Genomic DNA, 18,126 nt, shown 5'->3' with positions numbered 1-18,126 from the left:
ATAAATACCCATTAAAGGGTGAATATTGCAGATATACCTCTTGGTCTTCTATACTATGTATTGATTAGGAATTAGAATTTGAATTAGTTCTATGAGCTAGAATATTACTGTCATGACAATTATTTTCTCGCAATCAATTTTGATGTATCGATTTGTTGATCTGCCTAGTTTACTTTTTTACTTTAGCACAAGCAGACATATGTATATTTGTAGTATTATGTCTGGTTTCATTAGTTAATTCACTTTTTATAGAAATAACTTTTTATAGGGTATCTAGCCAATGAGCAGTGGCCACCTGTTCGCTCTGGGGCTCAGCTTTCTCATCTCCTGTGCAGTTAGCTTTGCGGGCATCTCTCAATGGAAACGTGACACAAAGAATGCAAAACTCTTGAGAGGGAAGATGCCGGAGGTGGAGAGAGAGGGGCCGCATAGCTTGCCATAATATTAAACTTGTGTTACACACACACACATACATACATACACATATACACACAGAGAGTGAGCGACAGGTCCAATGGAAGGCCCGTTTAGAGCGTTAAAGCCACTCGCACAATTTACAAACTTAAAAGTAATTTAGTTTTTTACGACTCCGTTGCGGTAATAAAAATGTTTTGCTCACTCGCTCGCTCATTGGTTTACCCTCGCCCTTCCGCTCGCTCTCCCTCGCCAACAGCCTCTACCTGCCTCCCTCCCTCTCTCTCTCACTCGTTCTCGCTATCTCTTACACACTTTCACAGCTCACCTACAAGCCCATTCGTTTCACACTGCTGCTGTCTTCCATTTTATGCCACTTCCCTCAACCTCGTCTGCCTGTCTTCTATACAGCGCTGCATTTACATTTATCGATACGTCTTTGTCATTTTCATCTTCTTCTTCTACTTCATGTTGACCCCCCGAAAACCCCTTTTTAATGCTCTCAAAGTCAAAAGTTAAAAAGCTGTAACTTAGGTAAGATTCAAGAAAGTAATTTATTTGCGAATAGCTATCTTCCTAAAATACCTAGCAGATAAGATAGATAATCAAGATGAAAACGATTTTCAAGCGAAGATTGATTAATGTGCAGATTTACAGCTAATTTGATATAATTTCTATACTTGACCGGAATAATCTTAGTATTACTGTCTATAAATAGACCAAAGTTCAATAGAATTTAATTTATTTTTAATTTAATTTTATTTTATTCAACTATGCCTTGTTTTTCTCTGTGTACATTTTTAAGATTGTTTTGCTTGGAAGAAAGTCTACAGCTTGTAATATGCAAGGGAGTTATCTGTTACTCTCGCTCTCTCTCTCTCTCTCTCTTTCTCACACTCTCTCCATTTCCATGTTACTATCGGGGGAGACTAAAATAATGTTGTACACGCTTGAAGCGCATTGAAATAAAGCGCAAAATATGATGCCGCGAACCTTGACACATTAAAATAAGCAACAGCAACAGCAACGGCAACGGCGACGGCGACAGCGACTCTGGCCGCGACGTCGACTGCGACGCTAAGAGCGCTGACAGCGACTGTGAGTAAAACGGCAAAAGTTGACGTCGACAGTCAGTAAATTTGCGTGTAAAAATAAAAATGTGAAAAAGCTTTGCGGCTGCTGTTATTGTTGCTATTGTTGTTGTTGTTGCTGCTGTTGTTTTGTCTGAATTTCATTTTCATGTTTCAATGCGGCGCGCTGCAAAAATAAAATAAATAAATGCTGTGCACAACGCGGCGTATGATTAATGCGAATTAGCAGCAAGCGAGCGAAGGAGCGAGCGAGAAAGAGGAAAAGCTGTAAGCGTACTGTTAACCAGCAACTGGGTGGCCAACGGAAGTGGTCGAAAAATTCGTGGAAAGCCTTTGCCAGATAGCCCATAGGCTCGCTACCCCCTCCCCATCCCTCTTATCCACAACGCCTTGGCGCCCCCTCGCTTCGAATAACTTTTGTGTGCGTGAATCGAATTGAAGTGCGTTGCCTTTTTCTCGGTCTGTCTGTATGTCTGTATGTCCGTAGGTCCGTATGTCTGTGTGTACTGATAGGCTTTTGCTACTCTATAAAGAAAAGGTACGCAGGTGCGAGAGGCATGCTAATAAGTGCGAATTTGAGCCGTTAAAGCGAATGCGAGAGGCAGCGAGGCAAAGTGATGCGGCTACAAAGTTGAGAACACATCAAATTCATATGTGAATAAATATAATTCGGAGAAGAGAAGAGGAGTAGGCACAGAGCGAGACATAAATATATATTGAGCTTGAAAAAGTTGTTCATGAATGATGAACATTTCAAAATAGTAAGAAGAATCTTATCGCAGAATCAGTGTGATGGAAGGTCAATCAGCAGGCTAAACAATTATTCAGTTACTCAAACAATCACACAATCAGTCAATCGTTCAATCAACCATTTAATTAACCTAAGAATGTAAACCAATAAAATAATCAGTCAATCGAACAAACAGTTATTCAACCCATCCTCAAATCAATCAAATCATGAGGCAATCGATTGATTATTTATTCAAGCAATCAATCGGGTAGTTTTTCAACTAATCAATCGTTCTATCCACTAGTCTTTTAAGCTGTTAACCAATAATTAAATTAATCATGCAATCATATAATCATTTAATAAAAATAGTAATTCAAATAATAGGTCAGTTAATACATCTTTCCGTCAGTCACTCAGTCAATCATTCACATTATCACTCATTGTGTTAGATAACATTTTAATCCACCTATCAGTCTAATCACTATATCTAAGTCCCATTCAGTACATCAGTCAGTCAATCATCATAATCCTATTGAAACTTAATCCTTAATATACAAAATACAAATTTTGAGTTGAATTAAAGAGAAAGGGAAATTAATTTAAATGATAAATATTTAAAATTTTCACGGAAACTTTCAAGGCTTGCATCTATTATACAATTGGGTTTTTCGACTGTTTTCATTTTGAAAATATGAATGAATATTTCAAGCGCTGTCTTTCATTAATAAAATCAACTCGATATCGAGCAATATTTTTTATAAATTCTCCTTCTTTTTTTATTTACTACCATATTTAATGGCAGCTCATTAATAATGCAGTTCTGCCTCCCCCTGCTTGCTAGTTTAATTAATTATTTATATACAAAACTGCATTAATAAGTGCATATAAATCCGTTGTTAACTCCTCTATTTCGCTCTTGCTTTATTCTCCAATTAATTTTTAAGCAATTTGAACCTGAAACGCAACCATGGCGTATGCGTAATAATTTAGCCTTGCTGCTGCAAACGCCCCTCGACCCATTTGTATGCACAGAGCGTGGAAGTGGGAAGTGGAAAGAAGACGAGGCGAAACTGAGGCGGGTGGTGTGTTAGAGGCGTGTCACGCCCACTCGGTAGTCACTCTTATTACACTTTTCCATACAATTAATTTTGTTGCACATTAAAAGAATACAAAATAAAATTAAGAAAACAACGAAAGAAAGTGACAGACTATAGGATACTCTGTAAATTTGGATGCCAGTCGCACTGTTGCAAGCGTACGACAAGCTGAAATATACCAGCTTTATGCTGTTTGCAGGGTATTTAAGCGACGTATACATATTATAAATCATTTTTCAACTCATTTAACTGCTTGCGAAAAACTAATGGGAAATTATGATGGCAAAAATTAATTAAGAGACGCCACAGCAAAATCTCAGAGATGAAGGAGAGCTGCAAGAAGAAGAAGCAGCATAAGAACAATCGTAACAGCTGTAATAATAATAATAATAATAATACTATTATTATTATTATGGCTCTTAATGTGTGTGTGTATGAGCGCGTGTATGTGTGTTCGAATGATCGGCAACGACCGCATTTTTTTTTGGCCATTTTCATTCTGGCCATTTGCATTTGTTGCGGCAGCGTTTTTTTATGGCAGTTGTTGCATGCACAATTCGTGCCTCTGTTTTGTCTATGTGCTGTTTTATCTATGCGCACACTGAGAGAAAAACTTGAGCTGTTCTGATTGAAATCGCGATAGGTAAAATTCGAAATTCGTTGATCTTTATATATGCTTTGTGTTAAATAGTCAAGGCTTAACAAATCTATATTAATATTAAGAATAAGCTAATATACATAGAAGGAGAGAGAGAGAGAGAGAGAGAAATATGAAAATTTGTTTTGTATAGATTTAAAAAAAAAAAAAAAAAAAACAATTTTTTTAGCATACCAAAATTTGTTCCAAAAAGCTTTATTTTGTTAACTTCAGAATTAATTTTTTTTACAGTGTATGATTCTGTCTCTCTCTCAAGTCAACTAATTCTAAATGCCCGGACATCAAAAATTAAGAAATATCAAAATAAATGCATTTATGGTTTTAATTTTAGCTGTAGTTTTTCCTATTGTCACACGCACACACACAGCTATTGAAATTAATATTGTATCAAGATTTTTTCGTGCTGTGTACTAAAAGCATTTCCCTCATGAATTCAAATCATTTTTTATGCCAATTTCTGGCAGTGTTTCCCATTTGAAATTCATGAATATCAAATTTTTCATAGCTTTGCTTCTTCTTCCTCTTATTTTGCCTTCTCTTTTTAATATTCAAAAAATCTGTCTAATTAATTGACTTATTTATTTGTTCTTTTTGTATTTTGTATTTCCTTTGGCTGCACTTCACTTGATTAAGTGGCAAACGAGGAAGTGGGTGGTGGGTGCCAGAAGTAGGGGTGCTAAGGGTAGGGGTATTCCCTGATAGATTGTCCGCACTTTTTGCGCAATTTTCGTTGATTTATTTAGCATATTTTGATTTATGTTTTTTAATTTCGCTCGAGATGAAAAAAACTGTCTGTCAGATGGAGGGGCACTGTGTTGAGAGGCAGTGGGCGGGGCAGTCGTAGGTGGCAGAGGTCAGAGGGAGAGTCCATCTAATGAGTCTGCAGCTAATAAATTTGCATTCGCCATGCATAATTTCTCAGAGCTAACACAAATGTCAAATAAATAAAAACACGATGAGAAAAACATTTCTAGAGAGGCTCGATGAAATTTCTTTCGAAATCGACGAAAAAATGAAACAATAATAAAATAAAATAACATTTTGAACAATTTTGTGTAAATGCTACTGGGAAATTCCCAAGGAAATATTTAAATATCAGAAATGAATTTCTGTATAAATTTCAATGAATTTTTTTCCAAAGAAATTTTCTTGGCAAAACTTTTAACTTATGCTTGCAATAAATTTGTTATTTAAGTTTAATAAATGCATTTTCTTTTTTAACTTTTGTCTTTTTTTTTAATTTATAATTTTTTTTTTTTTTTTTAATTTTAAAATTTAAGTAATGCTTTTTTTTTAATTTCATTAATATTAAATTTTTTTACGAGCATGTTCTTTTTTAAATCATGTTTTTATTGTCATGCTTTGATCACATACTTAATTTTGTATGTCTATTTTAAATTTAATTATATTTTTATTCATTTTCATTTTTCTTTTTTTGTTAATTTATTTTTTTTTTTTTTTTTTTATTATTGCTACATTCAAGTTGATCACATTTTTTTTTAGTTTTTCTTTGCCAATTTTTTTCTTCTCAATAATTCATTGAATTGTTAAAAGAATAAACAAATAGATTTTTTTTCTTAAATAAATATAATTTTTCTAAATAACATTCACGTGGAGCAAATGTGCTAAGATGTTGCACTTTTAATTCATTCGATTTTCTATGATAATATTTTGCCTCTTGTTGCTGTTGTTGTTTTGTTATTGTTGCTTTTGCTGTGTAAACACTTTTGAGCCGCTTGCACAGTTTGCCACACTTAATGTTTAATGTTGTTGTTTTTTTTTTTTTAGTTTTTTATTATTATTATTTTTGAACGCACGTCTAGCGTCACTTTTCTTTTGCTTTTCGGCTTCTGATTTGCTGGTGCTGCTGCTGCTACTGTCGATGTTGTTGTTGTTGATTTTTAGTACTGCTGTTGCTTTAGCTGCGACTGCTGCTCTTGCTGCGGCTGTTGCTGCTGCTGCTGTCGTGAGTCGTTTGGCAGTCGGTTTATAACTGGCACGAGCCGCTGCCAGCGAAGCAGCACGAACCGAATGCGGACAGACTGTTGGCGCTGGCAGCGACGCCGGCAGCGAGAAAGTTTGCGTTTGCATTGTTGCAGCGCCGCAGCGTCAGCAGAGGCAGCCAAGCGAATTTTTCAGCGCTGTAAAATAGTTACGTGCGTGTGTATGTATGCGAGTGTGTGTAACTGTGGGGGTGGCTGCAAGCTGTCAAGCTGTTATGTTAATTCCGTCTGTTAGCTTTAACAGAGCGTCGCCTTGGCTTGGCTTATCAGTTGTCGCTGTTGCATGTCAGCGCTGGCGTCTCTGCCAACTTCGCTGCCAGCTGCTTTCATGTTAAAACCAATTCGTTTGTCATTTGTTTAATGACACAAATATTTGTGCACACTGTATCTATGTGTGAGTGTGTGTGCGTGTGTGGAACACAACTCATTTTCAATTTCCATTTTCTTTTTGCCCATTTATTGTAATAATTTCGTCTGCTGTTGTGTTTTATTTTTGGCGTCATAAAAGTTTTCCGACTTGTTTTCCACGTTGCCTGGCGGCTACCTCCTTGTCTTGCCCTTCGTTCACCCCTTTCCCTTCCCCGCCCTTAACTTTGAGTGTTGCAAAGTGTACTATAAATTTGATTACTACATAATAGCCCCCAATAATAATGCGACTAATGACAATACTCAGCCAGGTGCTGAGAGTGGGTGGGGTTAAGCTTTTTGTTATTTGTGTTTTTGTTTTTCTCAATTTCTGTTCTGCTCTGTTCCCCCAACTCTCTCTCTTTCTATATTTGTGTGCGCCTTTCAGGCAAATTGAATTCCATTTGATGACTGTTAAATTAAGTTGAAATGTTCTGCTGCCTCACGTCCCCATCTCCAGACGCTGCTGCTTCGCTGCTTCAGTAACTGTAACAAGGACGTAGAGACTAGTAAGAGGAGGTAACAGCGCTCAAATTTCACAACCCTCGCAACAACAATAACAACATCTGAAGCAGCAGCAACAACAATGTAAACAACTAAATAAGGAAGTGACACCGGAAGACGCTGCTGCTGACTGCGCTGCCAGCAGCGTCGCGTGGCTGGCAACGCGCGCGCGGAATGCGCAAAGGAATGCTACATTAAGCTGGCTGGCAGCTCCTGCCAGCTTTAACAGCAGCCCAGGGCAAGAATCACTCAAAGCCGGGCAGCACCAAAAGCGACAGCGAGAGAGTAGAGCGCGCGACCGAGAGAGCTAATGCAGTGTAAGCTAGTTGAGTGCAAAATGTACGCTCTCACGTTCGCTAGCTCTTTCTCTCTCTCTGTTACGCTCTTTGCCGACGCTGCTCTCGCTAGCAAAATGCCAACGACACCGGCCGGCTGAAACTAGTAAGAGCCACAGTCAGCCAAGCTTCAGCACGAGAGCCTCACTCCCACCCTCTCTCTAACTTTTCGCTCTCTCTCTCTCTCTCTCTCTTTCTGCCCCCTTGGCCCACTCTGCCACGCACTCTGCAGTTTAACCTATAAAAATACCGCACAAACAGCAGCGACAGCAGCAGGTTTGCGACTGCTGCAGCAGCTGTAACATCAACAGCAGCAGCAGCAGCAGCAGTAGCAACAGCAACAGCATGTAAAATGTTGGAGCTGCTGCTGTTGCGGTTACTTCTCTCAGTCTCTTTGCGCCTGTTACGCACGCAACGCAGTTGCCAACACACACACAGACGCGCGCGCAAATAATACGCGAAGCGAGCGTCGCGACGTTGCTCTGCTTTTGCGACTATAGCTGTTCTTCTTCTTGTTGTTGCTGTTTTGCTGCTGCCGTTGTTGGTGTTGTTATTGTCAGTGGCGTTCATTTATTTGATTTTGTTGTGATTATGCGCAGTGCATGGGCGTCAGCGTCAGCGCCAACGTCGTCGTCGACGGCGCGCTGTACCCAGCGACCCATGGAGGGCATTGAGTACTTAAAAACAATAACAACAACATGAGCAACACATAAAATATGCACTCTGAGTGAGAGTATACGACTTACAGATACCCTGGCAAATATTGAATATACAGATACCCTAATGAACATTTTTATAGGAAGTATTTGAGTGTGAAAATGTTGAAATGATATTTTGACTTAGTTGTTTAAAATGAAAAGAAATAAATTTATAAGAATATTTTAAATGAGATTATAGTCAAATTATATTAATTTGGAAAGTTTACTAAATCATATAAAGTATACTAAAATCATATCTATATATTCTAGATATATGTAGGTATTACTCTTGGCCTAGTGACCTGCTTGACCTTGGCAATAAGCAAAGAATGTGCAGTAATGGGCTTAGAATAATGAAAGTCTTCTAAATAGCTAGACTATTAGGTAGATAGATTACAAGATTATAAATATTATATGCTATGCTATGCTTGATACTCTTCTATGAGCACCTTTTGTATACGCACTACCCATACCCTGTACTCGGACCTGCGTTACTCAGCGCTTTCGTCACGTAGTGCCAGAAAGAGTGAGAGAGAAATGAGCCAATCTGAGTGGCGAAGATGTGGGCGGAGGCAACGACTCTGGCAGCCATTTCTATGGCTCTGTTGACTGTGGCTGCGGCTGTAGCTGTGGCTGTCGCTGTTGCTTCAATGTTGGCTCGTAAAAACTCATTGCCAGGCGCTCAACTGGAAATGCGGCACAGCCAGAGGCTGCAGGTGTCTGTCCAGCTTGATATACACACACAAACATAGCTAGATACTTAATTAGTAACTGGCAGTTTAATAAATGACGCTAAGAGCAGGAGGTGGGGGTTGTCCGAGCTACTCAGGATCTAAAGCAGGTTTTAATTGTAATCCCAATACACACACACAGACACAAATAAAAGTAACGATTAACAATGAATTTGAATTTCGTCAACGCCAAAAACCGTATAGCAGAATACACCTGGCCGATCTCTCCTTAGATCACAGACAGCCTGCGATCCGACGCATGATAACGTATGGTGAAGTTGTCGAAGCTGTGCACCGGAATCTCCCGGGTGGGCGTGAAAGTCGCTCGCTCAATGACCGCCTTCTCGCTGCCGTAGCAGAGCAGCCAGAACTTGACCGTGTTGAGCTTGGGCAGCGTGCCTTCCAGCTCGCCAATCACAGTGCCACGATCCGTGTTCATCACCCAGCCGCGCACCCCGTTCAGCAGGGCCAGAGAGCGGGTCGCCTTGCGCATGCGAACGCCCTGCACCTCGCCGAAGACTTCGAAGCCGCAAGTGAATAACTGCTCGGCAGCCGTTTGCATTCTGATTGATGAGAACTTTGCGCAATATGATAAGGGATTTTGTATATTTAGAAATTTGTATGACTTCCCAAGGCTCTGCAGTTGCCTAAAGTTATGAAAAAACAATTAGATCGAAACGAGCTACTCCACACACATAATATCAGCGCCTGTTACGATCTCTAAATTTTACCCTTTTTCGGTGTTCCCTTTTCATAATCCAAAATCCTCCCGATTGTCGGGGAACTAACTAAATTCAAAAGTCCATATAATCGTATAGTATTAGTATTATATGAGTCAAGAGTTATATGTAGATACTGTTATAAAGACCCGTTCATTAAGTTTTACCAAAATATTTTCCTACCCCTGAGAAATCATTTGAAATTCCTCTCTAGAGCCTTTTGACCATCTGTTTGAGAAAAATGAACTTTGAAAATAAGAAAAGCTACTCTTACAAGTGGAAGTTCCTGTCCTTTGCTCTTCATCTATCCTCAATATTTCAGTTAAATACCTCTATTCCTATATTTGACTCACATCTTCTTTAGCTTTAACCCTATATTGATCATCGGTCCACCCGGAAAGTACACATATGAAAACATTAGGGGAAGCTAACTACCCTTATCGCAGTCATGTATATCCGTGAGAACTGCGAAATTCACATGGAGGCTGAAGAACTGCAAGTTGGTTTCTATTGGCAGCACCCTCCTGGCTAATCACAATGTATCTATTGTATATCGTCTTCTATATATATGTATGTATATACGATATCAACGTTGGGGACTCATAAATCACATGCCGTACACAGAAGGAGACACACACACACACACGCACACAGGTTCATCTCTTGGCAATCCAATCAACTGGCAATGCCACAAAAAGTTAACAGCAACCACCGTCTTGCCTGGCCGCCAACCTCCCCTTGTCTCCCTCCCACTTCCCTTGGCTATTGCAAAACAATAACTAGGCGAGATAAACAGACAACATTTGGCGGTAATGCAAACGTCGCTGCTGACGACGATTCTATGGCAAATATTTAATATCGTATTTACGGCAAGAGCGGGCGGGCGGGTGTTCGGATGAACGGTCGAGCCACAACTGGGCAAAAAGAGGCCGGTGATAAATGACTACAGCGACGGTGACGGCGACGGCGACAGCGACAGCGACAACAACACCGTTGCCCGCCATCTTCCCCTGAGCAAAGGCAGCGCAGCAGCAGCGACGTGCTCATTCAAATGTAACAGCACGAGGCGCTGCCGCGTCGCTGTCGCTGTCGCTGCCTTTCGTTGAGCCGAAGGTGAGCAAGCCAAATCAAACAAGCCGAAGCGAAAAAAAAAAATAAATAAAAAAAAATAAACAATGCTAAAAAACGCAACGCTTCAAGGGATTTCGCTGCTGTTGCTGTTGTTGAGCAAACTTGGGTTTCAATTGCGACGCATAAAACTAGACTTGAACTGAACGAAAAGCAGCGAAGTGCGAGGTCAGCGCAGCAGAGCAGCGAATTTGAGAAAGATATAGAGAGAGCTGAGCTTGGGGCTCGCTGTTAATAACAGCAGCAGCCGCCTGTCGATCACTAGTTAACAGTTGCATTTTAAAGCTAATTGCTGTTAAATTACGAGCGAGGTCAGCGCAGCATTGCAGTTAACAGCAAGAGAGAACATTTCCAAACTTAGCTTAAGTTAAGCTAAGATAACAGCTCTGGTAACTTTTAAGAATCTTTTAAGTTAACGCTGCTAATAGTCTCTGTTGTTTGTGTTTCGATTCCGGAATGCCTTTAAAAACGAATTTCAACAAGATCTCACGTACGCACAAATAACAATATAGACGAAAAGTACAGTCCACAACACTCTCTACATTTATGTATATTTTCTAATTGAAATGCAAATGAAAAGCTAAATACTAAAATTAGCTTAAATATAAAAGTGAAGAGGCAGCACATACAACAACAACAACAACCAATCGACAACAATATACAGAAATCAAAGAGGAAAATAAAAACCAGCTGAACGATAATTCAAACGCAATATGTAAACACTTCAAATCTGGGAACTGAAAAAACAAAACCAACAACAACACAGCAAGAACTATAAATGCAAATGGTGTCTAAGAAAAATGTAAAGAAGGAATATAAAGTCGAAGCAGTAACAGCAGTAGCAGCAGCGCCACCGACAGCGACGCAGCTGCAACAGCGCAGCTGGCCCAGGCGCTTGCAGTGAAGTGTGCGGGCGTCGAGTTTGGGGTGGGAGCGAGAGACGTCGCCTGCTTTGCTGCTGCGTTTGGTATTTCGCCGTTGAACGTCTCGCTTCGTCTCGTCTAGACTCGGCTTGGCTTTTAATGCACGCACACACACATAAGTGGAAACAGACTTTGTTTGCTTACGCGATGACACAATTCTAAATCTGTGTTGGTCTCTCGCTCCCACTCCCACCCTGCATTCGTATGTACGTCTGCGTGGCTATATGGTAGTTAAATTGAGATTTGTTAGCAAGGGTTTGAGGTTTACGATTAGTTTTCAATTTAAGATTTGATTAAGTGACAGCATACTAGGAAGTAACTAATTAATAATTAAATGAATAACAATTAAATGATCCTCTAGGCCTTTTACATGTTATTTGCTCTCTGCATTAATTAACTATTTGCCAATTACTGCAAATACATCCAATTTAGTGACTTTCCGATATACGCACACATCTTCAATTCACTCTGATTATTGTTTACGCTACTTACGTACTTGTCAGCTTACAAATTGAGCATTGTTAACGCTAAAGCGAAACTCACCTGCAACGAGAAAGAGTGAGAGAGAAGGCTGATTAACAAATGCAGCGTGAATGCAACTGGAATGATAAATCAACTGGCTAAAAATACAACAAAAACAATGACAAGAACAGCACCAGCAACAGCAAAGGCAACGTCAACGCCAACGCCAGCGCCAGCGACAGCGACAGCGCCGACGTCGACGCCAGCGGCCAAAAAAGGCAAACAATTGCAAAAATCTGCATGTGGCTGCCGTGCGCGACGGCCAAAGCGAAGCTAAAAATATTTCTGTTCGCTTAGATATCCAAAATTAGCAGCGACGTCAGCAGCGCAAGAGGCAGACAGACAGAGCGAGAGCGAGAGAGAGCGAACGACGGCAATAGCGACAACGTCGACGTCACTGTTGAGCCGTTGCGTTGACGCGCGTCGCTGACGGTTTGCGGCTGCGGCAGCTGGCAGCAGGTTGGCAGAAAGTCTGCCGCTGATAACGGGAAATGGCATGCCAACACCAGCAACTGCTCACCACCACCTCACTCACTCATACACTCGCACTCACATTTCTCACTCTCTCGTTCAGTTTGCTCTCGCCTACATACGCTCGTTCTCTCTACTCATGCAGTTCTGGGCAACGCTCACGCCAAAATAAACAAAACAAATGTAAAGTGCGCCCCTTTGCGACGTTATGCTACGACCACCCCAGCTCCCATTCTTCCTCCCCCATTCCCATACACACTGCCCGATGCCGAACCAGCCATGAAAATAAATATGTGGGCATAACAAAAATGAAAATTGTACGCGAAATGTGCCGCAAATGGCAGCAGATTTGCCATTAAAATGTACACAGAGGCCTTATGTTATACACTCAGTGGGTGAGAGCGAGCGAGTGGCAGTATAGAACGCGAGCGAGTCTGAGTGAGTGAGCGCTAGAAAACATAGACAAACAGTCGTAACATAATAAAAGAAAGAAATTGACAAAGCGCTAAAGCTGTGGGGCGCTGTTAAGAATCTGTTAACTAACAGTCACGTATTGTATCAGTCTGTTCCGCTTTGCGAAGGCAATTTGTGCTTCAATAAATTAATTAGAGGTTATTATTCTAGAATCTTAGAAAAACAACAGTCAGAATATCTGCGATTATGCTAGACTAAATATGCTAAAATATAGATAATATATTTGCCATTGCGATTGCTACAGCAATGAAACTCATGAAACTCATGAAACCTTTCTGAACGGATTTATTAGAAAAAAAAAAACTACATTTCGATTGATTAAAAATTTAAACGTGCTAAAGCTTCTGTTATTGTGGCTATCAAACGTCACAAGTGCAGCGTCTGTTTTGTAAATTAATTAATATATTTACGCGTAAATACAAAAATAAATCATCAACAATGACAAACAATAAAAAAGATAAAAAGTGAATTTTTTAGCAACAAATGTTTATTGTATAGGCAGTTGCATAGAAACAAGACAGCATTTATATATATTTAATTAGCAATTTATTCATATTAACATATTCAAGTGAGCTGCACTGTGAGTAACAGATATACTCATGCATATATATACGTGCATATGTATGTATATATATTAGTTATATTGAGAGTGCGGCAAAAAATAATTATATAGAGCATATAAAGCAGACGTGTGTAGAGCGCAAAAGGCAATACAAAAATGCAAGTGATGGCCAACATCAGGGACGTGCTGACAAACTCAATTAGCCGGACAACAAGAGTTGGCCAATAGATGACAACAACACGAACAGCGACAACAACAACACCTACAGTGAGCCGCAAAGGCATTAAATGTGCAAAATGAAAATTCCATCATTGAAAGAGCAAAATATTTGAACAATTGATTTTGTATTTTTCCTAGCTGTAATATGTGCAGTTATTTGTGAAAGCCAGAAATAGATGCATACAGAATGAAGTCTAAGTGCAGAGAAAACTACAGTTTTGTCTTAACTCAACAAAAGGTTAAGCAAAACAAACTGACTTAGTCAGCAATTAGCTCAAGTATTTCCCATTACGTATACGTAACGCAAGTCAATTGAATTACATTATTATTCATTTATATATTTATAAGTTTATTACTCATATATATTTAGAAATAAATATGTTCGCTTAGCATTCTAGTTATGCTCGTTATCGGTTACTTTAAGCTATAAACAGAAAATATGAAATACAATTTTTTTTTTACATATATTCCATTTTTTTACTGCATATTACACATACGTCATGTGTCACTGAATAATAAAAGCACACATAATAATATAATAATTATAATAAACATATTTTTGTACTAGTTCCATCTGCCTCATTAAAATTTCTTTTCCATACACATGACACGATTTGCAATCAACTTAATTGAATTTTGCTTTGATGCACGGCAAGCGCTGAAGCCGCTTTAACAAGCTGCAGCTGGGGCAGAGCGAAGAGCAAGAGAAAGAGAGAGCAAGAGCGAGAGACTGTGATAGAGAGCAAGAAAGAGACTTAAGGAATGCAGCAATTGTTATGCCCTAGAAATCGTATTAAGCAGAGAGGTATGCACAACTGGAAGCACAACAAAAATTGCACTTGAAAAATAATTTCAACTCCATCAGCTTGAACTGTCTGCGTATTGATTCAGTTAGTCGATCAATCAGTCGAACAAACAACTCATTTAACTACATCGAACAATTATTTGTTTATGATAGATCTAATGAATTTCTTCCCATACTATATTCATATACATATATATTTAAGCTTAATATTTTACAGGGTATTTTCAAACATGTTTTGCATTCAGTTTGTCTTCGAGCAGCAGCTGTTGTCAAGTGAATTTTATAGCCACGGCGACGATGGCGATGACAACGACGGTGACGACGACGCTGACGCTGGCGCTGACGCTGGCGCTGACGCTGGCGCTGGCGCTGACATCGTGAGCGATATTCAATTAGATGTCGTCGTTGGCAGCCGTTTAATGAAATTAAATTTAACTCCATTTGTTTATTTATTTTCGAGCGCGCTTTCATTTGTTTATACGATGAAAATCAGTTAATTCGATAAAGCGAGCAAGAAGCAGAAGCAACTGAATCGGAAGCGAACGAGTGCTTGGTTGCTGGTCAAAAAGCCAAGCATCAATAAAGTCAAGTGTGAGAAAAACAGCACTGAGAGAAATTATGGGTACTAAATTTAAGCAGAGCTCTAAATCACATATTACTCACATTTTTAATTGTCAATTTAAATATCTAAAAGGTTTTCAAGTTTCTTGTCAAGAAAATCATATAAGAAATACATACAAATATATCTAAATATCAGATTATTTAGATTATTAGATTAACCAAATTAAAGTTCAAATATTTTAGAATTTTTATAATTTATTCAAGCAAAACTTCAAATGAATTAACTGTGAGCTAGAACATTTTTCAAATTTAAATGTTTTTTATAGTTTACATTTATTGAGCCACTTTAAGCCAATTTCGCTCAGTGCATAGAAGGCACAACCAATTAATAGCGACAGGCCCCGAAAAACTTTAAGCATTTTCAATAAGTGGGAGATTGCCCCAAAGACAAATGTCGCAAGGGACTCGAGCTGGAGCTGCCTTTGATAGCAGGACATGCGCACAGCAAAAGGCTTAAAGCCATGCCACAAATTCTATACACACATACAAACATACCTACACCCCCTACACACACACACACTAACACATGTACACTTTAAAAAAGGGACCTTCTAGGATTCGGTTTGTGAAAGGATTGGGTTGGGGTGCCTAGAGTAAACACCGTAAACACCGTAAGACATTGCTGCGGTTCAAAAACTTGCAAGATATCAGTTGCCAAGATAGTTAGGGGTTGCTATCGCTGGCTAGGGGTAGCCTAGCCATAGATAGGGAATCTGCTCCCCACTGGATGGGGTTGGCTAAAGCATATGCGCGTTAGAACCTGTGACGGCTGCTCAACTGCTTTCCACTGTGTTTTGCGGCGTAATGTAGACAAATTTTTATCGCTTGCTGAAGTTTTTGCCTGGTTTTCGAGGTTGATGGGGTTGGGGTTGGGGTTGGGGGCTCGTGTGCGAGTGGGTGTGGGAAATGGGGCTGAGTGAGTGAGCTTGAAAGTGTGATTTCGGCCTGACACTAAATAGGCTGTTTGTGTCGTTAATAATAATAGTTATGATTATGATTATGTTGATGGTGAATGGTGATGAGACGAGCTTCTACAAACACCCCACATATAAATAGGGCAGGAGAGGGTCGAGCAATGTGTAGGAGACGAGCAATATGCCGACAGCCGAGAGTGGGGCAGCAGGGAAGCTGGCAAAAGTTCAATGCGAATTATTAATTTAGTGGCAATGCGTAAAACTCATTTCGAAGTAGAGCAAACTATTTGGATGAGAGTCTAAGAAGCGACCAAAGCTAGACAATAATCGATAGGTTCATAGATTAATGATTATTAAATGTAATATAATCGAAGCAGTAGAATGTGATATATGGAAAAAATCAAGTTGTGTTATACTATACTAAACAAAGCAACAACAAATAATCGATGAATAAAGAAGAACAGAAAGGATAAGTAAAAGTAGATTCTTTCATATGGAATGAGCATCTTAATACAATTGAACAAAATTTAAAATTCAAAAATTAATTATATGAAGTATATAAAAATTTATTGATGAGTCAGTAGCTTATGTAACAGTAATGCATATCATTGAAATAATTTATACCATAAATCGACAAATTATAAACCAGTACGGTTGATAATAGATAGAGAAATTGTACCAACCAATTTCAAGAAGTAATTAATTATATTAAATTTTATTGAATTATTGAGGAAAATGAGTTTTTGTCTTGGACTGAATATGCTTGAGAGCTTAACTGGGTTAGCACTTGAGTTGCTATAGACCGTCGCTTCGCTCCTCTCCCCCTTTACAGCATGTAAATCTGCTAGAGATCCCAACACACGACTGCAAATCAATTAAAAATCTTCAGATACACTCAAGCATAACAACAAAAATACGAAAGAAAGGGAGCAAAAAATAGGCGGCCCAAATTTGTTAAAAACAAATGGCGCACACACGCTGTGCTTGCCCAGCTGGTAAAGGCTGCCGCTGCCGCTGCCGCTGCCACCCGAGCAGCAACACGCCCCCTCGCCGATGCCCAGCCGCTCAGCTAGCTGGCCCTAATCACCAGCAAACAAAAGTCAAATCAAAAGAGAAGCCAGGCAAAAGATTTTTAACCACAACGTGAGGCGCAGCTGGGCAAGGGGGTGCTTGCAACAGCAACAGCAGCGCAGCAGCAGCAGCAGCTAACAAGCAAAACGTCAACGTCGTCGACGACGACGACGACATCGTTGCAAGCGACTTCCAATTATTTTTTATATTTTTGCAGCAACAAAAGCAACTGCGAGGTGGAGTCTGGGGGAGGCAGCTGGGGTGGTGCCTAGTGTAGGGCGCATAGAGGGAGCGAGAGTGGGGAGGGGTTGTTGCAAAAGTGGATTTTGTGGCTGCCTCGTCTGTATTTTTTCCTGTGCTCTGTTAAAAGGCGTGCGTGAATTGTGGGCGCGGCCAAGTCGTGAGGCAAGCTACGTATTTTTTCACTCCAGCTCTAGCTCTCCCCCTGGCTGCATTCTGCTGCCTGCTGCACTTTTGATTGTTGCCTCAACAACAACAACAACAACAGCAGTGAGGAAAGTTTTCTTATCAACGTGCCCCAATTGAGCTGCGTCTTACAGCAAAAACTCAGCTGGAAAATGAAAATATATATGGAAGCGAAACTACATATATACATATATGCTTATACTATATATGTGTATATAAAATATTTCTCGGAATTTCCTTTTCGTTTAATTAAAAAGATGCAAAATAATTGCTTGGCCATTGCTAATTAGGCAATAATTAAATAAAATTCAGTTCAGTTTTGCTGTTTTACTTTTCATTCGCGCTGCACAGTGGGCAAAAATCAACGCAGTCCAGCAGCAGGAGCAAATACTGAGCTGTGCCTGATGCAAACAAAGCTTTTAAGCTTCGTTGAGTTTAACGCAAATACACACACACACACACTCACACACAGACACAATGATAGGCACGAAGAGCTGCCCCATTACAGGTCCAAAGCGCATGTGGATAGAGGATAAATGATAGAAAGAGAGGGAGTGAGAGAGAGAAAGAGAGAGCACGCCAGAGGCAGCGGCAAAGCCAAAGGA

At 39.8% G+C, this 18,126-nt stretch overlaps 2 protein-coding genes across 3 annotated transcripts in view; both read right to left on the bottom strand.

Annotated features, from left to right (window-relative positions):
- LOC6580858 (neurogenic protein mastermind) overlaps nt 1-18,126 on the bottom strand; it is a 92,795-nt gene that overhangs the window by 29,919 nt on the left and 44,750 nt on the right. The gene's annotated exons all lie outside the window — the stretch shown is intronic.
- Nucleotides 8,742-10,120, bottom strand: LOC6580856 (acylphosphatase-2). Its single transcript, XM_002006619.4, has one exon. The coding sequence runs from the start codon at nt 9,226-9,228 to the stop codon at nt 8,896-8,898; it is 333 nt and encodes a 110-aa protein (XP_002006655.1). The 5' UTR covers nt 9,229-10,120; the 3' UTR covers nt 8,742-8,895.

Source organism: Drosophila mojavensis, unplaced genomic scaffold (genome assembly GCF_018153725.1).
Source record: "Drosophila mojavensis isolate 15081-1352.22 unplaced genomic scaffold, ASM1815372v1 contig_81, whole genome shotgun sequence".
Classification (NCBI taxonomy): domain Eukaryota; kingdom Metazoa; phylum Arthropoda; class Insecta; order Diptera; family Drosophilidae; genus Drosophila; species Drosophila mojavensis.
The sequence above is the reverse complement of the archived record's forward strand: the minus strand, read 5'-3'. Positions and strand labels throughout refer to the sequence as shown.

What these genes read in the sequence shown, in the direction of transcription:
- LOC6580856 (XM_002006619.4), bottom strand. Translation starts at nt 9,228, where the DNA reads ATGCAAACGGCTGCCGAGCAGTTATTCACTTGCGGCTTCGAAGTCTTC.